The sequence below is a fragment of the Bactrocera dorsalis genome, chromosome 3 (assembly GCF_023373825.1).
Source record: "Bactrocera dorsalis isolate Fly_Bdor chromosome 3, ASM2337382v1, whole genome shotgun sequence".
Lineage (NCBI taxonomy): Eukaryota > Metazoa > Arthropoda > Insecta > Diptera > Tephritidae > Bactrocera > Bactrocera dorsalis.
The window spans coordinates 76,664,639-76,691,051 of NC_064305.1; the positions used below are offsets into that span (position 1 = coordinate 76,664,639).

The window sequence follows — 26,413 nt, forward strand, 5'->3', positions numbered from 1 at the left end:
GTTCATGGTGGACGATGCCTTTGATGTGTCAAAAAAATGTTTGTCCTGACTCTTCAGGTCCTCTACCGAATCCAGTCGGTTCGCGCACGCTCCGAAGTATTGTCGCAGCGAAAAAAAATCAGTCTTATTACTTTTCGGACAAACCTTGTATGCCTCATGAGAAACTTATGAAAATCGGTGGTCCCACTTTTGTGCCAAAAGGGACTAGGGTACTAAGAGTACAAAAACTTAATTATGAAGTTATCTTCAAAATGGTAATACGTTATTGATGTGGTCCGATATGAACAATATGTTTGAAGATTGTAGTTTCGCTCTGGACAATAATCCCTTAGCATGGAGATATTTCATCAAATAAAAAAATTTTCGGTACAAGAATTTAATTTTGATCTAAAATTTGAGCTAATAGTTTACGCTTATACAGACTGCGGCTAAATCTACTCAGCTTATCACACCGGTCATTTATATTTATTCTTTATAGGGACACCAACGTTTCCTTCTGGATGTTACAAACTTCGTGGCGAGCTTAATATGTGCTGTTCAGGATATAAACACAAAAACAGTAGTACCACTTTACCCAAAGAGCGGTCTAAAGTAGTTCAGAAGCTACTTAAAAAAGACTATGCATTATTTTATGTAGACAATGTGCATCTTATAACAAAAATATGACAATAAATTATAAGCGAAGTGTCGGTACTGGTTATATTTGATGGATGTACGAGTATATGAAGTCTTTCTACTTGTAATCCACTGACTTTTAAAAACTCTTCGCATACTTAATAACATCTTACTAATCCTAACCAACTAATTTAATATTTAAACGCACAGATGTTCACTTTAAGAGCAATCAACGTTAATTATTGTGCGGCACGACATGTCAAGGCCTCTATCCACCGACAATCCAAACCAGTTCAATGTGAACGACATTGATTGTTTTTACTTTTGATAACTGCAGATAGATTTTCTGCATCTAATGCCAAGTCGATCACCTTCCGGTGAGTTGTTAGATGACAATAAAAAAACGAAAAAATATAACATAAAGAAACATTGAAAGATCCGCTATTTGGCAGAAAGAAACGAGGTTTTACTTTCATTTTGTATATAACGAAGTCACAACAACAAAATCTGAGACTAAATGTATGTTAAAACAGTGAAGTAAGAGCAGAGTAAGATGTACAACAAAACTAAGTAAATAAATATATAATAAAACAATATAATTGCCGGTGTAAAAGTTGTTACACAACTCCACATTTTGCAACGGATCTTAGTGCAACGTGAATTAAAGCAACTTGCGGGCATTGTTAAGAGTGTCGGCATATTCATTTATACACTTACATATATCTATACTCATATGTATGTATATATTGCATGGGAAACGGTAAAACAATTGGCCGCGAGCAAGCAACGTGCATTAATTGGTCGGTGAGCAGGTCTTTATATTAATAGTTGTAAATCTAATCTAGATTATCGTAGTTATATAGGTGGGTATAATTAGATCCAAGTGAAGGCGCGGTTGTACGAAGCGTATGAGTGATATTTTTTCTAAACAATATTGTGCTTAGTCGAGTGTAGTTATAGATACATATAGTATATGATGATTTCAAGATGGAGATGCTGTTCCAAAGATTGTCCTAAAAGCATGATTACCTCTCATTAAATTGTATATTCAAATCCCGTCAAGTCAAATTGTTTTTCGAAAAACAACCGAGTACCTCCATTTGATCTCTTCAAAGGAGTGGAGGTCTACCTCTTCCTCTGATTCCACCGGCGGGTACTGAATCGAAAACCTTATTTTTTGTCTGCATATGCGCGATCCTACTTCAACTCTAGGTATTGGATGTCTTATTAACTCATATTATAGTTCGTAGACTTATTTAGTCACATCACTATATTTTTCTTCAGAAATTGCGATATGTGATATAAACTCAACCACATTGACTAGATTTAATTACTCGTATTAGGTACATATGTATATGATGAAAATATCGACCAGTGAAACAGGAAGAATTGTATTAGGGATAAGGGACACAATTAGATTTCACTCATATTGATATATTTATGAAAACTTTAAAATATCGCAGATATTGAGGTATGCTGCTCAATAAATGGTTAAAATCAGATGGAAAGTCAGAAATCACAATGCCGGGTATGCAGATGCTAGGGGAAGATCTGGGCTATTTGTATTAACTTCTTTCCATTACTCAAATATATTCCAGAACATGTTTCAATGCAATTTTATGAAGATACACTGTAAGCCAGTCGATATAAAGTCTACTATAAAAATGAAAATCATTATATATGTATATAAATCATTATATCCGTATAAAGAGAGCCAAGCAAGCTTTCGGTGCTCGCGATGTAGTCTAGAGTTCCTCTATCATTGCGCGTAGCACCAAAGTAAAAAACAATGAGTTCCAATGTTAAGTTTTACACGGCTGAGAGATATGGAATCTCGTAGCGTCTGAAATCCAAAAGCTGAGAGCTGTCACAAACCGATGGCTTCGTAAAATTTGTCACATTTTCTGGCCTGTCACTGCCTACATCACGGATCTTTGGAGCGGACTCGTAGCACACTGTTAGTATAGAGAGACGTTCTTTGAATTTCTTTAAAATACATACTGACTAGTATTAGGGTACTCGTATACCTAAGGTCAGCAGGAAACTCGAAAACTGTATATTATGTATATGGGCACTAAAGGAAATATTGATCCAATTTTACCACATACAAAATTATCGAGAAAATATCAACAATATGTACTGTGCCCAAAAAAATAAGGTGACATTTGAATTTAAACTGCGCGCGTCGGAGGATTTGGCGAATTATTGTTTTTTTTTTAGGTTGGTAGTACTGTCGGTCACATTTATGTCAAATTTCATGTCAAAGTATTCATTAGTGTTTGAGATACGCGTCGTTTTGTGAGCTGCTGAAAGTGCGTTTTTCGTTTTTTGCGATGTCGAAAGTTGTTGAGCAAAGAATTTGCATTAAACTTTGTTTACGGAAACAATTTTCTGCTGCGGATACGTTGAGGATGGTGCAAAAAGCTTTTAGTGATGAGGCTATGTCTGACAAAAATGTTTACAAGTGGTGTAGTGAGTTCCAAGCCGGCCGTGAACGTGTTGAAGACGAAGAGCGTCCAGGGCGACTATCAACTTCAACCGACGAAGCTCACGTTCAACAAATCAAATATTTGGTGGTGAAAAACCTTCGATTAACAATTAGAGACCTTTCTGATGAAGTTGGCATATCGAATTGCTCAGCCAATACCTTGTTGAAGGATGTTTTGGGCCTCAAGCGCGTCAAATCTCGACTGGTACCGAAAGCATTGAATTTTTGGGAAAAAAGGCGTCGCGTTATAGTGTGTGAAACGATGCTTTCCGACTACCAGGGTGCCATGAAACGCATTATAACTGGCGATGAGACTTGAATCTATGCTTACGACTCCGAAACAACCGATCAATCGAGCGAATATCGTGTTAAAGACAAGCGGAAACCGAAAAAACCACGTCAAAGTCGTTCAAATATCAATGTCATGTTGACAGTTTTCTTCGATTATCGTGGTGTTGTGCAATATGAATTCCTTCCAACCGGTCAAACAGTCAACAAGGAATATTATTTGAACCTTATGTTATAATTATTTTTAGTAAAAATTAGCTATATTCACTGAGAAGCATATATGTATATCCTATAAAGTGAAATAGTGTTGCAATCAGACAACTCAGAACTTTATCGTAAAGTTTGATGTTTTTGATATACGTTCGCTGTTTGTGTTGTTTACAGTTACTGAAAATGTTCGTCTCTGCCACAAATTATAAAAAAGCTTTGTGTAAGTATAAAAGAAAAAATCTCACTTTATGTGGACGCATTTTCGCTAAAAATTTTCCTATAAGTGGAAGAGAGCATTGTTTAAAAGTGTATCATGCAAATGGAAATGTTTTTCACTTGCTGTAATTACAAAAAATTCAAGTGCATACACCTTATTTAATGCATCACCGTAATAACTAATAAAGCGAACTCGGCTCAGTGACCGACAGTCATTAGCGGCTAGTAAGGCATAATGCAAATTTCAATATTTATAAGGTTACGGTGTGCTAATCTCCATTATTATTAGGTTTATTAATACTGAGAAATATGTATATAGTACATGCATTGTATAATAAGCACATCGACTCTTATGTAAATGAAATTTAATCCACTATTTAAATAGGAACGCTATTTTACAATGTGTTTAAATTTGCATCTAATGTAACTACTCGATTGGCCGCGTATATCGTTTCTAATCACTTGATGAGAATAAAATGAAATCGTGCTTCGTCTTATTCACTCATAGTATATAATATATTATTTGAGTTTCTGGTATTTTGCATACGTTGTTTCAGTTCATTGCTTATCAAATTGAAATTCAATGCACAAAAATGATAAAAAAAGACGGAGAGTTCGAAGAGAATTTATACACAGTTGTAAATACACACTTACTTATACGAGTATTCATATGTTATAGTGCAGTGAGTAGTACTTAGGTGCTAAACGCTCTCGACATCGTCGATACGGAAACAATAAAACAAAAACCCATGACTTCTAACATTTATACCAGGTAGCAAACGCAGCGAACACATTCGATGTGATATTTGTTAAGTAATGCTAAATATGAAAGCGTTTAGCAAATCGCTGTTAAATAATAACAGTAACAAGAACAAATGTCAAATAAAGGAACGAAGTAAAATCCGTTTGATGACGTTTTTTTGCCTCATTTTCAATGGGTGAAATTGTAGGTATTTTTAAAACTTAATAACGGTATACTATATATTTATGATTACTGATATTTTTGTCGTAACATACATACATACAAGTATATGCTCATTTGTATGTGCATTAATTTTTACCTGTAAAATACGTCTCTCTTGTTAGGCAATACGCTGCTGTCTAATTTCTGCTTAAATTGTACAAGTCTCATGAAAAGTGAAAGGGCTGAGCTTAGGTTGGCTCTACATACCACAACTGGTCTGCTTAGATGTCTATTATTCTCTTTCATCTTAGGCGAGCGCTCAGCTATGTCGACCAAGGCAAAATACCAAATTGAAGAGACGAATGCAATTTTGGAGACCTTTAAGCAGATCTATTGTTTAATTGTTTGAGATAATACCCAAAAGGAAATTTTTACTTATTTTTGATTATTAAAGTTAGGAAATATTAAGGCTTGCAATAAGTAACTACTATCAAATTTCGCCAAAAAAGATGGATAAAAATTGGAACTATTTCTAATGGTATTACCGCCTTGCAGATGAATCAAATGGGTTTGGTAGTGAATGAGAAATATCTCCCATCATAAAACAAACAGTCGTCACACTCGCGACTTGGCTTTCATGTCACTTTTAACATTCATAACTTCGAAGTCGTACAAAATTTCGTCCATTTTGGAACCAGTTTTAACAGCAATAACAATGTCAGCCTCGAAATCCAACGCAGAATAACTCTTGCCAGCAGGTGTTACTTCGGACTGAGTAGGCAATTGAGAAGTAAAGTCCTCTCTCGACGAACAAAGACCAAATTCTACAAGTCACTCATCATCCCCGTTCTGCTATATGGTGCAGAGGCATGGACGATGACAACATCTGATGAGTCGGCGTTACGAGTTTTCGAGAGAAAGGTTCTGCGGAAGATTTATGGTCCTTTGCGTATTGGCCGCAGTCAATGGAACGATGAGCTGTACCATATTATCGACGACATTGACATAGTTCAGCGAATTAAGAGACAGCGGCTACGCTGGCTAGGTCATGTCGTCCGAATGGATGAAAACACTCCAGCTCTGAGAGTATTCGACGCAGTACCCGCCGGGTGAAGCAGAGAAAGAGGAAGACCTCCACTTTGTTAGAAGGACCAGGTGGAGAAGGACCTGGCTTGACTTTTAATTTCCAATTGGCGCCAAACAGCGAAAAGAGAGAACGATTGGCGCATTGTTGTTAACTCGGCTATAATTGCGTAAACGGTGTCTATGCCAGTAAAGAAGGAGAAGCTATATACAAACTGTTATTCTGCCTAATCCCGATTCTTGTTCCTACTAGCAGTGTATTTTTATCTTGAAAACTTTTCTCCATAAGACTCATTTACTCTTCGGAGTTGATTTAAAACTTATATGTAAGTGTGTATGTCTGAAGTTGCCTACGCTATTGAGGGCCAAATAGCTATAACAGAAAGGAAATCAACCTATAAAAAAAACATCCTGCTTTCGAAAGAGAGGGGAATAGTCTCTAATTCGAAAGTCTCCCTCGAGATTGGTTACTTGCGACTTTTTTCTGGTCCTGAAACTAAAATATACGCTCTAGACCTTAGAGCTTGACCATTTAGTATCATTAATTCAACTCAAGGGAAGTCCTAAAGGACTACCAAGCCAATACTAAGTTGTATGGAAAACAGGAATAACTAATTGGCACAACAGAATCCCATTTTAAAGGTGATAATAAAGGTTTCTTTTCTTTCTTTCGAAGATATTTATATTCTTCCGAATTTGGAATAACCGTACTTATGGTTTGCCACGAATTTTTGTTCCACTTACAATCGGGTCTGCCTAACTAGAGTGGAACGGATTTATTTTTGGGTAAGGACGACCCAAACGGGGACACTCCTTAACATTTGGGAGGGATATTTTCTCAGGACGTAACAACAACTATCACCAAGTATGATAACAAAAAAATCTGTTTTTTTTTTCAGAATATGAACGAACCACTTATCCTGGATCCTGATATAACCAATTGAAATATTGCAGTTTTTCTTCGTCTATGGGTAATTTATGCGGATAAATCCAATTAAAAAGACATTTTTAAGAGAGCTTAGGACAAGAAAACTAAAAAAATACATATTACATGGCTTGAAGGATGTTATTCCTAAACCGTAATTTCTTAAAAGCTGTAACCATTTTCAATTTCCAACTCGGCAATGACTAAGTATGCAAAAAGACAGCACAGCTGTTGTTGTTCTGCTATTTACGCTCGGTCGAGGAGGTCGGTTGCAAATGATAGCGACAAAGCGTAAGTAACTATTATTATATACACGTTATCAAGCCCGTTGTCGGCGCTGGCGCAGTACACAGCCCGACCGATTGCTCTCTCATTGCCACGACAGCTGGCTGGCCGCCGGTCTCCGCTTGCTGCTTGCTCTACCGTGTTTGGCGCAATTCGACTTTTCGACGTTGCCGGGCACTGCTACCAGCTATGAACTTATGTATGTATGTCGGTATGTATGTAGCTCTACTTGCATTGGACTTGGTGGACGCGTTGTCGCTGCGCTGTTACATTGCCGAATTAGTTAGCGAAGTGAGACAACTGCGGCTGGACGTGGGCGCAGCTGTGCGATTTTCGGTTCAAACATTTTCAGCTTATTATACGTATATTAACGCTTGTAATAATATGCAATTTTCCGGGTTTAGAGTGATTTAATTATATTTCGCTTATTTTCAAAGACACAATCGAAAATTTCGTATCGAATTAAGAAAGAGGTGGAAATTACGGCAAGTTAATAAGCCTTTTCGCTTTGTTGTGGGTGTCGAATATACTAGTGCATAACTGTTTTTGTGACAGCCTCTAATGTTAGAGTTATATAGTAAATCGAAATAAAATAAAAATCGAGCTGGTTAGTACTCGCATTTGTATTACTGCTTTTGTTTTGATGTATTCATGCCTCGACGGTGTCTGTATGTAATCGCAGGAGTCGTGCTTTTCCGTAGTGTTCCTAAGTAGTTAAATGTCAATTATTCTTCGCCAATTGTTTTGTGAGTGAAAAGTTAAATGCCAAAATGGCGTTTGCAAAAGCACCGTGAGCATTTTAATTGCGTTTGTTGTTGCCTTTACAGTTGTGTCCCTCAACAGCACAGCTTTTCGATAATATATCTCTGACAGTAGGTGCTACTGAGAAGGTGCTCTATTTTTTTGCTGCTTGTTTATGTTGTTTGTTTTCTTTTCTTTTTAATTGCTTTTTGTTGTGATACTTCGAACCAGTTTTGCATAAATTCTGTTGACTAAAAAAAATTTGCACGCTTCGTCGCGATTTGTTGTTTTTACTTTCATCATTTATTTATTACCTTATCTTCTGTTACTGTTTCTAATTGAACATATTCAGTTTTGGAGTTTTGGGTTTCGCTGAGGTCTTTAGAACTTTTCTGCGTTTGCATAAACAAAAAAGTGACCAAACCGCTGAATGCAGTTCATTAAACTCTACGGAGGATGATTTGTAAGCAAAAGCAATGAATTTTCAGTTCAATTAAACAGCGATTGAATGTTGCGTAAAATTTTACCCATATGTGGTAAGGAAATTTTATTTAAATAAACTCATAAAGCAACCTAAAGATGATGTGATAAAACGCTCAAAGGTTGAATGCTTCTAAAAACTAGCAAAAACTTTAACTTTGGCTGTATCGTACCTACTCTTCTAATACTCTTCAAAAATACAGAAGATTCTTTACAAAATTTTTTTTGATAGGTCAGCTTGTATGACTGCTATGTATGTATGTATAACCTACAGTGATCCAAATTAAAAATTTTTCAAGAGATTTTACTATTGATTAAAGCAATAATACATGCCGAATTTTGTAAAGAGATGCCGTAAAATAAAAAATTTTCCATACAAGAACTTGATTCTAATCGATCTATATGTATGGCAGTGATGTACATCCCACATATGCTATAGTGGTCCGATGAAGACAGTTTCGAAAGGGGAGCAGCTTCTGATATCTCAAAAACCTAGGTTCGTGTACATATAGGTAGACCTACATGGCTAAATCGACTCAGCTTGTTATATTTGTCGACAATTTCTTTAAGGTGTTACAAAATTTGTGACACCCTTAACATACTCTATTCAGTGTATAACAAGGGAAATTTTAGAGTAAACCTATTTAGCATACGATCAAATTTGACTCGGACTGAATAAAACTACTGTTAGTTTGTTGGGCGATTTGTACGATGAAAATAGAAAAAAATGAACAACGAGTTTGCTTGAAATTTTGTGTGTCCGCTTGAATCTCTGCTGCGGAATTGTTGAAAATATTGGAGAAGTGTTTTTGGGAGCCTACTTTACGGTATTTATCAAGAACAATAGTATTTTAGTAACCAAAAGCATTCAGTAAAGGTCGTGAAGTCATCAAAATCTTGCCTTATATGAGTCGTTCAGCTCTGCTAATAACGTTAGCATCAAAAAAGTATAAGAAACAGTACTTGAAAATCGTATTGTTGACATCGGAGAGATAGCAAAGGATCTCAGCATCTCTTATAGATCAACTCAACACTTTTTGGTTAGTACTGTTGGTATGAAGCTTGTCAATGCTAGACTTTTGGTGCTAGTACCTGGATCTTTGCAAACAAGATTTCAAATAGAAGTCGCAAAAGAGAGGCTTGGCAACGTAACCGATGGCCCTCATTCATCAAGTTAACTGCTGAAATGTGAATGGATGAATGAAGCTTCAGAAATGAGTTTCAAAAAACAAAAATTGCTGAAGGCTTAAGCGTTGACATGAGTGTTTTGGCTCAAGAGGCTATTTTGAACACGATAACAAAGATTTAGCTAGTTCGGGTCAAATTTGATCAAATGGTATTTGATTAGAACATGTAAAAGTGGCAGCAATAAAAAATGGGTTCGGCTATTTTTTCTTAATACACAAACATTAATTTCTCTAACTTCACTTCATTAAATTTTTTTTCAATGAAGTGCTTGAAAGTTGTTTTTTTATTTATAATATTTTCAATTATTTTTTTAATAAAATTTATAAATTTTGTATAGCATTTCAAACACAGATTAAATAAAAAATTATTTTAAACAAAGTCTATGCAAATAAAAAAGAATAAGTGTCTTTAAAAACACATTTTCATTTGAAAAAAAAAATGCATGTATAACATTTAATTTTCTTTAATTAACAATTTAATAATCACTTTTCATCCAATTTATTAACATTAATTGCTTCGATTATTAAATATAAATTTTTTTTGCATTTTAATTGCAGAGCATTTACGACATTTAAAATAGATTTGAACTGTGACTTCGCTATGAAAGAAAACATTTATGGCGGGCACTGTGATAGCGAGCAACAAACAGCAAGCAGATAACAAAGTACTTTGACCTTGAAAGCCATGAATGATTGATAAACTTCCCAACGTCTCGCATTCTATTAAAAGTGAACAGTATAAATATACACATACATACATATATACATACAAAAAAATTGGTTACCAAAAATTACTTTAAATATACATAAGTGTAATTTTTACAAAATCGTACAAGTGTAATACCGTTAAGTGTGTGACAGAAAACTGATAATTTCGTAATAAAAATAACCATAAAAATCAAAACAAAGTGTGAATCATTGCAATAATCGTCAGTGAAGAGTGATAATAACTGCCGTCCAAAGATCACTAGCCAGCCGTACGATCAGCAGTAAATACGCGCATACACCACACGTGTTTATTCAATATCCGTCCCGCAAACACCGGCAATCACGTATCTTGAACTCATCCATTCGCAAGTTCGCTCCTGCTTTGCGAACATTTTTTCGACGAGCCGTCCTTTTCATTGTATGGCCAGCGCGATTATACGCAGTGTAGCGGTACATTCACGACCTGCACTCTCGATCCATCTAACCGATTGTATTTGCATTAATAACGGTATTTCGTCTGAATGCTCATCACCATACACGCCGAAAGGACTGCCACCGGTGGCGCCTTATAAGCCAAACCCACTAGACGACGAGAGCTTTGATTTTAACGCCTCGAATACACCGACAATATCATCAGCGTTATGCGCATGCCTCAATTGTACTAAAACACCACCCTACTGTTTTGATCGTTTCAAAAGTGCCATTGTCTCAACATCAACCACTGTGGACCTCCGTAAAGATAAAACTTTGCATAAAGATAATTTACCAGCTATTCGGGAATACAGTGCGGTAGAAGAAGACGCAGCGGCATTGGGTGCTCTAAGCAAGAAACAATCTCCGCTCTTCGGCAGAAAAAAGCGTAACGATTCGTCAGCTGCTACGCTATCGCAATCATTCTCCTTACGCACCGAGGAACCATTCTATGCCCAACAGATTATAGTGGGGCCAACAACAAAGAAGGATAGTGGTGAAGCGAAGCATACAAATCATCAACATAAAATCGACCATAACGCTGTCGAAGCAATCAGCATGAGCGTAGGCGTGGCAAACGGCGCGGCTGGTAGCCCAAACAATGGCACCGATATAAATCGCAACAACGGGCAGTTACGAAATGGGGTAAGTTTGAATTTAGATAGTATAAATTTAATGAAAATTGTATAGAAATACATACATACTCGTGAACTCCAAAGCCAGTTTTAAAAGTATTATTTTACATATTCCTATAACTGACTTTGTTGCCTTTGTATATGCCATATGTAGGCAAAACTTTCAATATTTTCCGTATGACACATCTAATTACTATAGTTTGCGCTGACTTCAAACTTTATCAATGCCAATTCATATCTAACTCGCATGCTCATTGATTAGATTCGAAAGAATGCCTGTACAAGTCCACTCACAAATAAATTTTCACAAATGACTTGCGGGATTCACGGTCAAAATAATAGTGATTCATCGCATTTTATTCGTATTATTTTATATTATTGTTTCATTTAGGAATTTGTGTGCATTTTCGATAAGCTCATGTAGTATTGTTATTTTCAAACAATAAAACAAAAGCAAACATTTGTGTGGAATTAATTGCTATCTATTGACAGTTGACAATTGGTTTTGTCAATTGATCAGCTGTTATGTTAAAAGTGACTAATTTAGTTTCTGTTTTCACCGGTTACGTGCAAAATTAATTGCGGTACTAATGCTTTTGAGCTACATATGTATGTATGAAACTCACTGAAAATATTTAATTTTTTTAAAAGCTTCGAAACCAAACATAATTATTATTGATTATAATCAATATAAATATAAAAGATTTGGTCCCACTTCTAACTACCCGTGTTATACGTTTGTATTGTGTTTTCTAGTTAGAGAATATATGAAGTTGGGAGCGTTGCATCAATAAGCTACTCGTAATCAGTGAACAATATAGGAAACACTTGTAGTTGTTTATCGACATTATAAGATATTCTTATGCTTCGATTATGCTAGGGGTAATATGAAATACATCAAAATAATCGAAAATTGTATAAAAATATGGCGATTGATTTCAAAACACAGCGATGAAGTTCTCCATAACTCAGTACATTTCACTTAGTTATACTCCAACTTCTTTAAGGGATTAGGAAAAGTCAAAGGCACGAAAAAATGAGAATTTTCAGTATTTTTTTTTTTTGCTATTAAATCAAGTTATTTTACAAAAGTAGTAATATGGCATTATTATAGAATGTGTTGACTTGAAATCACGAAAATTTAATTTTCAAAGTTATAGCTGTTTGTGTTGACCCAGTTCCAAAAAAAGGTACTTGCGGTGACAACCATAAGTCCTTGGAGAGTCATCCAAAATAAATCGGACAAAAACAATTAGTTTTATAAATATATAATTCTGGGCCTGATCGAAGGATTTTATTTTATTTTTTTAAATTAACAAAATGTTTTCTGGAGATCTACAAAATAAAACTTCATGGAAACTTTTGATCGCCATGAGGCTTTTTAGACTTTGGAAACAAAAAGAATTCGAAAGGAGCCAAATATGGGGAATAAGTTAGTTGGGACAGCATATTGTGTTTTAACTCGTTCAACATGGCGGCAGTCTGAGCCAGTGCTTTGTCAGGTTGTAAGAGCACTTCTTTCTTCTCCAAATCGTGCCGTTTTTCTGCAATGCTGTGCCGAATTTATTCGAGATACAGTTTTGTGATCGATTTACCCTTCTCTTGGTAATCATTGGTGATTTCCTCTCAACAACTTTTCCGGCCGAAGTAATAGCAGTTTTCCCCCCTCTTCGAAGCAGATTTCTTGGGTGAATCCACCAGTCCATCCACGTTTTTATGTTGATTACAAAATTACGGCGTCAAACACTGCTACGAAGTGATTATACAAGTATAATCTTTGGAGCTGGGGTTTTGGCTGAATCCACTATTTGGACTGCTTCTTGGTCTCTGTTGTATCCCAGTGCATTCATGCTTGGTCGATCATCAGAAAATCACGCATAAACTCTCTTGAATTGCGCTCTGATGGATCTCTAAATTGCTTTCAGGCTGATAAAACAGTCTTCAGAGCATGTCAAGCTGTGAAGTAGTTCTCCAAGTAATCGATGTAGATCATATTTGAAGAATTCCCGTGAAAGGCCTTTCAGGCTAATAAAACAGTTTTCGCAGCACGTTCTACAGATATATACATATATACCAGGCATCCATTTCGCCGACAGTTTACTCAAGTTCAATATTTCATACAGGATATGTTTCTTGTGAATGTACTACACGATAATAACTTTCACTTGGGATGGAGGCACTATCGGGTAATCAGGCTAAGTCGTCACGTGATAGTTAAGTGCTCGTTGGTACTAAGGTTACGGATTGATTGGTTGGCATAGTTGTAACTAAGAATTTTATAGTTTTTCTATAAATAACCTCAAATTAATTTAATAAAAGAAAGACGGAGAGCGAGAGTGGCAAGAAGAGAACTTAGTACCTGTAAAATTAATCCGAATACATACATATGTATGTACATAAGTATGTATAGCTGTTAGGTTAATAATATGAAAGGGAATGGTATGTCGAATAGGCACCCACAATACCGTTGCCGATATAAAAGTGAAATTAATAAAATAGAAATTTTCAAGTTCAAAACGCCATTATAAATTCCAAAAGGTATCAAACCTCACCAACATGTACAGACTATGCTCGTTATGGTGACACCGTTTTCATGCAGACATTGCTTGCATTTAAATTACAGAGGTTTACCAGTTGTAACGTGCTGTGGGCAACGTCGTTGGTTTTCACGTTTTATGCTCCGTTAGTGCTGCACCAATTATGCAATTGTTTACAACGTGCCATGTCTTAAATTTCAATCTTGCAATTCTTTGACTATGTCTTCCATTTTTATATTCAGCAGCTTTTATTTACAATTAATGTTTTTGTTTGTATTCTCTCTGTTTACGTTTAGCAATTTTGTTTTATTCGCCTTTTCCATTGTTTGTTTACCTTTGGTCCACTCATTTCCACAAGTTAGCTCCTCTGCTGCATTAGCCGCTATTTGTCAGCTCGTTTGTCGATAATTTGCTGCAGTTCGTGTTCCATACCTGGTTGTTTCCAAGCTTTCGTTAATACATAAATGTGTGTGGACACATGGTACACGTAATTTTCCACTTCGTTGCGTACAATGGTGGATGCGTGTCTGCGACTCTTCTACACGCAACATTTCCCAACGCATGGTTCCGGCATATGGCATTCGTCTTTGAATGGTCGAATGACGTGTGAAGTGTGCCATAGCAAATAAAATGACATTACGAATTTGGTGGTAAATTGGTTATGATACGTGTGTATAAATGTTTGTGTGTATAAAGTTGTTTACCTATTTGGGAAAAATTTTAAAATAGGGTTTTTTGTACATAAATGCAAGCTAGGGGTGTTCGCAGAGTGGGCGCTCAAAGACGAGCCGAACGTACATTCGCGATTTACGTAAATGTGAAAATGCGCTCGGATCGGCTTTAAGGGTCGATATTGCGGGCGCCGCGGGCAATGTTAAATTCCATGAAAATAAACGTTCTTTAAACATATAAATACATACATATACTAATTTCGAAACGAATTTATCTTTATGCCATAATAAAATAACTCCTGTAATTCGGACCTATAAGCTAGCAAAAACTCCTTAATGCCGATAAAAAATTGCTTCTGCATTTAATTTACAAATATTACAAATACATGGATGCCAATAGGATCTTGGGCCAAAATGATCCTGCGACAGCGTGTGAGCTGATTGTAGCTCAGCGCTCTCCAAGTTCCCGCGAAGCCCATCCATCCAGTAGTAGAACATACGAGGAGAGGGGAACAACGACCCGTTGCACATCTACTGAAAGCTGAGATATAGTAGCCTTTCTGGCTGGCAGCTCATCAGCTAGTTTGCAATGCCCCTTTGGCCTGTCACTCTTACTAATCTTACCACGAAGTAACTCAATTCTATGGATAACGAGGTTAGGCATTCCTTAACCAGCTCTGAATGCACGGTTTGTGAGTTCAAGGCTAGTATCAGCTATTATAGTGGGTTGTCACTTCTTTGAAGGACGCTGCACTCCGGAGCAGTGAAGCTATACTACCTTAGTGGACGCAACCTCGACTTGAAAAACTCTGCAATAGTTAAGTAGTCTGGAACCAAAATTGTTCGAGAGTTCCTGATAGTATGACCCTCCACCAGCCATCGGCTTTGACCCATCTGTAAAGAAGCTCACTGCCCTTCTCCTCCAACGACTTCTACCTACGCCAAATCCCACGCGCAGGTATGTGGAAGGAGAAAAAGTCGCCAGAGTTTTCTTTGGCTCAGATCCAATAGGAAGTCAAAGCGTGCGAGGATTATTGAATACTCAGATACTTGTTAATACCAGATTTTCTGAGCCTGATGGCAACTTTCGCGGCCATACACTTTTCAGCGATATCTATGAGCAATATATGCAAATTGGCATGTTCCATGGTAGGAGTGGACATTAGAGCACCTTACATGCTAATGAGCGCGATCTTCAACTTCCAAATGTGGTCTTTTCTAGAGCCGCCCACCACACAAAGACCCCATAGAACATAATAAATGGCTCCTCTTCTGGCCTTCATTGTTCTTTCTTCGATGTTAAGCTTCCATGCAAGCTTCCTATCTAAAACGAGTTCTAAATACTTCACTGAATCCGCAGATTGCAAGCGAATGTTTCCCCAGCAGTAGTGCGTCTAGCATCTTGTATCTCCTAGTAAGTAGAGTTCAGTTTTATTCGATTTAATGGCGAGACCACTTACGGCCGCTTAATTTTTTACTGAGATACCCTTACGTCAACTACTTGTACAACGTACACGGTATTCCGTTCCTTTGAACCCATTTTCAGTCGATCGAAGAGATAAAACAAAATTTGTTGAAGTAGCTGAAGGCCATCCCAAGAGTGCTTAAGAAAAGTATTTCGAGGACTGCAAAAATCGTTGGAATAAGTGTATTACATGTGGTGGAGAATACTTTCATAGCGACAAAATAAATATTGATGAATAATTAAATATCTTCCGTTTTTTTTTACAATTTCTGGTTCCTTTTTTCTCGTAATATATACTCAAAATATCAAACTTCCAAGCTCAAAAAATTTGGAGATAGCCAACTATTCACTTAATTAAATCCGAGTTTTAATTGAATATTTCTTTACTCAGTATACAGCTTAGTATATCTGCATATACATACATACTTATGTATGTATGTGTAGAAGGCTGTTTATTTGTTACCAAAATTATATCACAATTTTGATTGCATAAAAACAAAAAGTACACGAATGCAAACGCAAAGGTACATCACATGTATGTATATAAGTATAAATACACACTTGTACATCTGTATGTATGAATTTAACGTGTATGAAGACACATTGTGCAAAGCCTTAATTAACATGGCAAAAATGAAATGACGACTATGACATGCACATGACGTGCCAACTTTTATGAGAAAGTGTTAGCAATCGTATACGAGTATATGTAGGCACACACGATAAATTTTTAATTTTTTTATTTTTATGCAATAATCACTTGAAGACATGCAATTTCGCTTTTCCAATATCGTTCAGTGGGTTGTATGGCACATGATTTTTATGATGTTAGTGTGTTTCAAAAACGCCACCTGTGCAATCTATCCCCATCATGAGCTGCTAATTGACCTTTGACCTTGTGTATGTTATTTTTATGCAAAGTGGTGAATAATCAAATAAGAAATAGTTGATTTTCAATGTCTATCGATTATTTCACTCTTAATACCATGCTTTTCGTTAAATGTTTCGGCATCCATATTTCCTTCGTTGTTTAGTGCCACACAAATGCGCTCACAGTGAAGTACTTTTAAAATGTTTACGAGTAATGACAATGCGAGCGTAAAACAGCTGTTATAAAGTGACTTTGAACTGAACTAATGTAGAAAATACTTGTATGCCCCGATTTGTAAAAATTTGAAGAAAACTTAGGAGTAGTTAAGCTCAAGGTAGTAAAGCAAAAAAGTAAAGTATTTGGCTTTATTTATATGAAGCGGCGAAATTAGCTTTAAAGAAGTCTGAAATGGTTAAATTGGTCTCATTGTTGCCTTGGTTCTTGTAATTAATTTTAATTCACAATGGTGCCAGTTAACACGAGACTCCAAGAAATAAAAATAAAATCATTTAATATACATATGTACAATATAAATATACAGACAAAGGTAGACACAAACGCAGTCCATTATAATTGTAGTTCACTGTACTATAGTGTTTGTGCGGCTATTTATATGTGAAATCGTTTGATATTTTGCTGTTTAAGCATTTATGTAAATATGTATAAATCTTTTAACTAAGCGTTTGTTTCCAATGCTTTTCAACACACTTGTTTTACTTAATTATCTTAATGGTAAGATTTTAATTCATCATTATATACAGTGCATGAAAATATAGTCATTAATTTTGTATACCTCAAAATCTAGTTTTACTTAAGGGCAAATACATTAAAAGTAACTAAAAACATTTATTTTGAAAAAATCGTTTAAAAATTAAAGTCACTCACCATAGCGTTATGTTGGCTGGAATAAAAAAAAGATGGATTGAATTAATATATATTATTGTACATCTCTAATAGATAATAAATACTTGTAAAATATATCATTCAAATAATCACAAAATATCAGCAAGAGAACAGCAACTCAGTTAACAAAAAGTATAATTAATTTTCACGATTTTTGATTTTGAGAGCATTTTTATAATAAAATCAGACCACTGACATATTGAAGTAACCATGACAGCGTCAAGAAAAAACGGTCGTGGTCGAATCGCGGTGAGCCGGATTGACGGTCACGAAGGTTTTGCTAAGTGTTTGGTGGGATTGGTTGGGTTTTATCTATTATGAGCTCCTTTCTTACGGCCAAAATCTTAATTCAGACCCGGATCGTCTGACGAAAGCAATCGCTAGGAAGTGACCAATAGGAGAAGAATTAAAGCGGCGCTTATTTGACTTAATTCGAATCACTCTTAACTAAATTTAATGCAAAATTAGTGGATTCTATTTTACAAGGTCTTTACTATTTTTTAACATTGTATTGAACAGCGATCGTGAACAAAAATATTGGATAACAATTTCGTCTAACTTTGATCTCGATATCCAAATTATCCAATAACGCTCAATAATACTGTTTACTGATTGTTTGGGGAGTCGAAGAAAATAATTCCATAAACTCTAGCTAAAGCCTTGGCAGCCCAATTTTACCGGGCAGTATTCAGCACTGCTAATTTGACTCAGTTGCATTCTTGGATCCATATTTTATCAAGTCAACATAGAAATTCTTTTTTAAAGACTGTGAGTAGAATACAGCACTTGCAATGCTTTTTCATTTGTAAAAATTTGTGAATGTTAAAGGGTGATCTTTTTCGAAGTTCCTTACTTTATAAAAGAAAAAACCAAGAAACTTCAAACTTATTGGGGAATGTTTATTATCATCGAAAGAACATTCTTTGGTATTTATTTTTTGAATATTATCTCTTTCAAATGTTGGCCGCGGCTACGTCTCAGATGGTCCATTCATTGAGTGCAATTTTCGATGACACGTTCCAGCATTTCGACTAGTAACTAGTGAATGACAGGCGTGATGTTTTGCTGCAAGACCTGAATTAAAGCTGGATTGTCCGCATAGACGTTAGACCTTACATATCCCAACAGGAAAAAGTCTAACGGTGTGATATCGCACAATTTTTGTGCCTAATCGACCAGCACAAAACGTGATGCGATGTGTGGGAAGTGGCGCCGACTTGTTGAAACCAAATGTCGCCGATATCACGAGCTTCAACTTCAGGCATCAAATAGTCGATTATCATTGACGGTTACGTTCTCATCGGCATTCTTTCCGGTTGCTCTTCGTTCTAAATGCGGCCCATTGAGTCGGAAATGAGCCTCAACGCTGAACAAAATTTGTCTCGAAAAGGATCTTCTGGGAACTTTTCAAGATCACATAGAACGAAGCGATTTCGCTTGGGAAGGTCGTGTGGCCTTAGTTCATGTACAAGCTGTATTTTGTACGCTTTCAATTTAAGATCTTGACGGAAAATGTGTCAAGCCGTTCCATATGTCAGTCCAAACTGCTGCGAACGGAGCCGATTCCACTTTCCACGGTCTTCGCGTACATTATCAGTGACGGCTGCTACAATTGCTTCATTGCTTGCTGGACATGATCTATCGGATCCAGTATTATCCAATACTGAATATTGTGGTTCAAGATAGGTGATGATGTTGTGAATAGTAGTATGCCGATTATGTTGACCATAAGTTCACCAAAGCGCGCTATTCACATTCCTTACAGAACGTAAATTTTCGTAATAAAGTTGAACATTTTGTAAACGTTGTTCAGGCGTGAGGCTTTCCATGATGAACTGACAAACAATGCTGCATAAAAATAACATGACAGCTTGATACACTCTCGCGTGATCTGTTAAAAAAAGGCTATTGAAAAGAGTTCGTTTACTTGGATCACCCGATATTAACTGCGCCCACCTTTGAAAAGTTAATAATGTTAACTAACTAAACCACGGTTATATATGCCACGATCTCTCGATCAAATATGGACTTTTCAACCCATATCCCCACCCAACCCAACCCAAAATCGAGACAGTCACGAAGGAAGTGTTAAGACATTTTCTACCTTGTTTTCTTCCAAACAAGGGTTAGGATAACTTTTCTTGTCAGCTTATTTTAGTTAAAAGAGCTGAAGTTGATTTCAAAACTTTTCATAATTTTAAATATTTAAAAAATGCAGTAAAGAACATTTTTATTGAAAAATATTTGTCGAAATTTATTTATTTCAACATAATGTACATATGTATGTTGAGCCAATCAGCTACCGACTCCCATTTCGTACACAAAACAAAGTGATTAAACTCAGTATTATCAATGAGAGTATGAACATTACAAAAATATTCCTAACTAAGTATACAAATTGTCTTAAATACATAGCTTTACTAAATACAATGTATTACTTGTTTACTTCGAATTTAGCAAAACCAGATTAATTGCTTTATTCAGATAAGTGGGCAATTTCGCCGAGACCTTCCCGAATACTTAAGCAAGTGTCTGTGTCCAGACTATTCTGTCTGCCAGCGGCTAGAATATGCAAATACATATGTCAAACATTCTAATTATTTTACAATCTCCGACACTTATAGTATATAATCGCATAACTATGTACTCGTATATGTATGAGGATCATAAAATAAATAGTACAGTATTTATTAAATATGAAGTGTGCTTAGTTAAGTATATTTATTGCTTAGTGTAATGCGTTCACCCATATTTTCATGGAGTGCTTGTGCACTATTTATTTATAACAATTAAAGATAATTTTTAAAGTAAACAACTTGTTGGTGTCTGTGGTTCAACAAACTGGTAATATTATTATAAATATATGTACATACTTATGTATGTATGTACTAGGCAAAGTTGTCAGTCTCGTAACTCGCTAAAGTTTTTTGCTTTTTTCGCCTTTACGTAGAACTAGAAAAATCTTCGTGAGCAGTTTTTCATTGAGAGCGAGCGCAAAGTAGACATAACGGAATAACACAAATGATTGTATGTGGTTAGTAATAGACAGATCAGCGTTATCGCATGGAAAGTGTATAGCAAATAATCAAATCTCGAGTCATTACGATAAAAGTGAGATTTTGTAACATGATTTATGAAGACGCCAGCAACGTGGCATATGGGTATGGAGTGCACAGAAAATACTATTGTATAATATACAAATTCCATAGCATCTTGCACGCGGCACCGAAAATGAAGCCTCGTGTGTTGCATTGTCAAGAGATAATTTTTATCAGCATCAATGTAAAACGAAGTATGCAGTATTATCACTACATATACATACATGTATGTATGTACATATATATATATGCAAGTATACTTGTTCTATATAATTACGATCGCGGTAAACAAGTTCTGCGTTGTAAAATAATTATTTGGCAACCACTGAAGATATAAAGCTTGTTCTGAAATATATTGTTTATCCGAAGTCCATAAATGCATTTCAAAACCGTCGACAATATTGCTTTTACGAAAGTATTTTTCATTGAAATCCAGATAGATTGAATACAGATTGAACTCCACCAAACCCAATTTAAGAGCTCTTTAAACGTAGTGAGCGGAAAGTATCGATACGAACACGGCTTATACAATATTTTATACCGGCATATTGTGAATGGAAACAGAAATTTTCAGTGATTATTTCTCTCTAAATCAAATATTAATAGCCTCTATGGAGAAGCCTCTCATTTTCTGTAACCGAGTGAATACCTTTATTGGACAAAATAAAATATAATACAATTAAATATAGCAGAGTAACGAATTTTTATCTAAAGGGTTATCTTGTCAATAATGTATCCATAGTGAATTATAGGTATGAATAAAAATATAATTGTTTACAGTCAAATTTGATCCGAACTCAATGAAAAAAATTCATGTTCATGTATTCGCTAGATTATTAGAAAGTTTGAATGCCACATTCATACATCCATATCTCCTTTTTTATGACCTCTACTCGTCGTCGTTTTTACAACATCATTTAGAGGTTACATGGGAATTCTCGGGTAAAAAACAGCATTTTTCAAACATTTTTTCTCTAAGAAAAAATTAAATATTTTTTAGAATTTTTTTATTGTTACAAACATACTCTACAGCAAAAAAATTTTTGGAAAAAAATATTTGAAACACGGCCATTGCGACGCCATTTCCGGTGATCCCTTAGAAAAAACAATCGCTCGTGTTGGTAGGATACGTACTGACAGGATCATTTTAACATATGTAGATCTTGGCCGATCGAAGAAAAACTGAAAATTGGATTTTTGGACGTCTTTACAAAAAAATTAAAATGTAGCGACATTTTTTTTCAAATAGTTGTAATCGAAAGAAAACCTTCATAAGAATTGAATCTCAAAGACCTGTATAAAATTGCATGAAGATCGGTTGAGTAGTTCTCCGAATTCAAAAACACAGTTTCGAAAAAACGCGTTTAAAAACGACCCACTTAGCCTATTTAGCCTCGAGCGCAAAAGTTCTCAAGGCTGTATCTCGGAAACTGTTATTTGTATCAACTTGAAAATTTAGGACAATATTATCTATAATTTAATAAGACAATAAAAAAATTCGAGTTTTTAAAACCCGTACACCCATGATTTGCATGTTTCTGATGACTTTACGACCTTCATTGAACGCTTTGTGACACTCAAATACTTGCGTTCTTGATATTGTACACACCCCAAAACACTTCTGCCACATTTCCAACGATTAGCCGTAGCCGTAATTCCACTGAAAACACAAAATTTCAAGCAAACTCGTTATTTAATTTTGATATATGGAAATCAAACTTCGCTCAAACATAAAAAGATTGTACAAATCTTAGAAAAAAATGTTTATCGATTCGGCTTCCGTGGGCATTTTAAATAGACCAGGATCAGAATAAAATTGAATCAGCTTATACTTATTTTATTCCGTAACATATTTTTTCGGATAACTTTGAAACAAACTAGTTGTCAACTAGAGTTAAGTCCGACTAGTCAGCTGATTATATATTCTTCCTACAAAGAGCTCTATATTTAATATGATGTGGTGAATTGAATTTAAAGATTTGAACCGCATGGCGTATGAGTGATATTCAACAAATGACATTGTTTATTTGTGGTATTATCGGACGTGTATACATACAGTTAAAAGCTATTTGATCAAATTTTGATTATAAATTTTGAGTTTTTTATTAACTAGATTTAAACCAACCATCCACCGAAAGGGCTTCACCATCACACGACTTCTGTGGTTAATCAAAAGACTAAAGGAGCAAATGCTCAGTATGATACCAAATAAGTATACAACCGTATTGAGAATAAATAGGTTACGCACCATTAATGCTGAATGCTTTTCAAATGTCTCTTAGAAGTTTCAAATGAATAAATCTCAGAAGTATAACTTTTAAAACAAATGAGGTCACATACTCATAGAAATGCGCGAATGAAACCGTTACTACTGCCATATAAGATTTAAACTGTTTAAAGCTTGTAATATTTTGCGTGAAAAGGATTTCAGCTCCAAAAGTGTAAGAATTTCATATAATTATGAACTTATATTTGCACATACATATATACGAGTATACCTATGTATTTACATATACATACACATAATCATGCGTATATTTATTCTGGCTTTTGCTTTTATACATTCACTTTGAATAGAGCTAGTAGGTAAATATGGATTTCAAAATAAATGCACGAAGCTAATCTTTAGATGGCCATCAGCGTGCTAAACATGCCAGCGCTTACTCTACCCGCATAACTAGGACACTTCTTAAGAGTATACCGGGCAAAGGTATGAACGCTACTCCTTTTCACTTTTATCGGCGTTTGAGGTGCGGTTGTTATTGAACATACATACATACGAATAGTTGGGTGGATGTCTGTGTAGATATGAGTTTATGTATTACCTTTCAAAGTTGTTGATTTCAATACGAACTAAGTCAAGCGCCTTTATCTTAAAACTAAAAGCATTTTCCTTTCACTGCTTTTGCAATGTTGACTTTTGGTTAATAGATTCTTGTATATGTGTATAAAGGGTGGTTATAGAGGTTTACAAATGCTTAAGGGATAGCCTCAAACTAACTGAAGAATGCTACTGAATTGGCAGATCTAGGCAAAAAAAAACTGGGTGCGTTCGATCACATAGACGATTGTTGTGCAGTGGTTTTCAGTTACATATAATCATTCCTGACTTAACCGGAACGGAATTATCAAGTAGTAGATATGGTTTGACTACGTCAGACGTCTTTTTATGGAAAACCTCAAGTAAATGTAAATGAGGATACTTAAGCCATTGACGAGAAACTAGAGGAAAAACGGCATTTTGATGGTGCTCTAATAGGGAAAAATTTGACCAAAAGACGCCTTTCGGAGGTCATATACCCGTTATTCTCATCAAACACTAAATGTCAACAAGTTTAACAACCGGCTAACCGGCTGAACCTAGCTAGAATACCCTCAGCCACAGTCACATTTTTTATATCCTACAATACTTATACATAAACTAAACCTAAAAACCTAACCGGCAAAGGTTCGCATTCAACAGAAACAGTGTTTCTAGGTCTTTCAAATAGATAGCTGTCAAATTATACCTGTAGTTCTGCGATCTGAAAAAAATTATCACAGACTGTAGCGTTGCCTTGAGAAATAATTTCGTGAAGACAACGTGTCAAATAAAAAAGGATTTCATACAAGAACATTTTACTTTTGACCAATCGGTTTGAATGACAGCTATATTCTATAGTTGTCTTAAATCAGCGGTTCTGACAAACAAACAGTTTTTTTTGAAGCAGAAAAGGATGAGTTCAAAATCTATCTCAAAAATTGAGGAACTAGTTCTCGCATAAACAGAAAGACGGTCACGGCAAAATCGACTCAGCTCGTCCCGCTTATAATTTATATAGAGCGTTTATCAAAAGGGATGCCCTGATTTTGACAGCCCGTGGTAAAAAATTCATGTTTTTTTCCGAAAAAATCACAAATCACGTTCATTAAAAAATTATCTTCCCAGATGAGGCCTATTTCTGGCTTCTGGCTTCGCCAAAAAAAATCTCGCTATTGGGGTCAGTCAAATCCACGTGTGGCTTAGGAAAGGCCATTTCATCTCTAAAAATTTACCGTTTTGTGCGGATTGTAGATGGCAGCATTATCGGGTTTTATTTCTTTCGTAATGAGGCAGAAAATGACGTACCATCAATTGCGAGCGTTATAACACGAATTTGAGCACCTTTTTTTCTGGAATTTGATGAACTCTAAGCGGAGGACCTCTATTTCCAACAAGACAGCTCTCCATGATTCGCGTCTAAACTTGGACATATTGCGTCCAAAGTTTTGCGACTCGTTAGTTTCAAGAAGTGGTCCAGTCGCCAAGATCATGCGATTTAACGCCCCTAGATTATTTTCTCTGTGGATATGTTAAATCAAAGGATTACGCCAATCAACCAGCAACTCTCGACAAGCTCGAAACCAACATTTAGTGCACTATAGGTTAAATTCCAGTCGAACGGCTGTACCCGATCATCGAAAATTTGCGTAAATGGATGGCCAAATGAAAATGAAACCGTGGAGACCATTTGTCCGACATTATCTTCAAATCATGAATGGCATTTCATTTTAACATCACTTCTTACTTGCTTGTAGACCCTTTATGTGCTTTACAATGGCTTCGACGTTTTCTTCTGGGTATCACATGCTTCGTGGCAAAGTTAGTACCTACTCTGTTCAGGGTATAATAAATCCACATTTTGGTTATTTCATTCGCTTTCCATTTTAAATAAATAGTATAAGCCTTAAAAAAAGCACAATTATTATGCAACTATGCGTACAGTTGGTTCTACAATAGCAAAACCTTCCTTTGTATATTCGCATATATTAAATGGGTTTCATATAAGATACAATGATTTGGCAAATAAGCTACTATATATAAATACCTATGGCTTTCATCTGTTTCCTACACCAATTCGCATTGGTAATCCTATGAGATTCTTTACTCTTCACATGAAAGTATGTACATATGTATGTATGTATATAGCTGAACTGAATTTATTTTTTATTTTCAGTATGAGATAAATATTGTTTTGCAAATTGCTTTCGCAAATTTGGACAAGCATAATACATATGCACACATGCGTGTATGTCGCCTTTTTGTCGAGACAAGATAGCCATTTGTGTGTAGCCTTCAAGTAGACTAAGTTAAGTTCCTTAATATATGCTTTCGTAATAAAATTTTATTATATAAAGTTTATTAACTTGTACTAGTTTTCCTAAGAATGTTCTACAAAAATAATTTATATGTACTCATATCAGTAGTTGTGCTGCAAAAAAAAATAGAAAAATATGTTCGAATGTGATGGGTACACTTGTACTTAGTGGTGTTGGGTTATTTCTAGAAATTATATAGTGCAAGGTATTGCGTTATCATTGCATAATTAATAAGAATAATATAACAGCAGACGACGTCGGATTACCGAATATTATTTAGATACGTATAGATTACAGACTTCTGCGTAAAATGTCGCAAAATTTATTATAGTTTTATTCACCTAAAATATGGTGAAGATCATGAATCTCTGTTCTAGAACAAGTTAAAGAAAATGTGCTCTCATATCAGAGGTTTTCAACATCTCTTAAGCATCTATTCATCACGTTTTGGTAAGTGCTTAGGGCATGAAGCGTATTCATCTAGACTTATACCATAAGATCTGAATCTTTCGAA

The 26,413-nt window shown here is 35.5% G+C and overlaps 1 protein-coding gene across 2 annotated transcripts; it reads left to right on the plus strand.

Moving 5' to 3' along the window:
• Nucleotides 1-7,275: 7,275 nt before the first annotated feature.
• LOC105229100 (uncharacterized) lies at nt 7,276-11,306 on the plus strand. 2 transcript variants are annotated; one of them, XM_011209182.4, is made up of 2 exons: nt 7,276-7,621; nt 9,981-11,306. In XM_011209182.4, exon 2 carries the CDS (start codon nt 10,551-10,553, stop codon nt 11,289-11,291), a length of 741 nt encoding a protein of 246 aa, XP_011207484.2. In that variant the 5' UTR covers nt 7,276-7,621; nt 9,981-10,550; the 3' UTR covers nt 11,292-11,306. The 2 variants fall into 2 exon arrangements, with proteins under 2 accessions (XP_011207484.2, XP_049309432.1); XM_049453475.1 differs by having other exon boundaries at nt 7,276-7,527.
• The last annotated feature ends 15,107 nt before the right edge of the window (nt 11,307-26,413 follow it).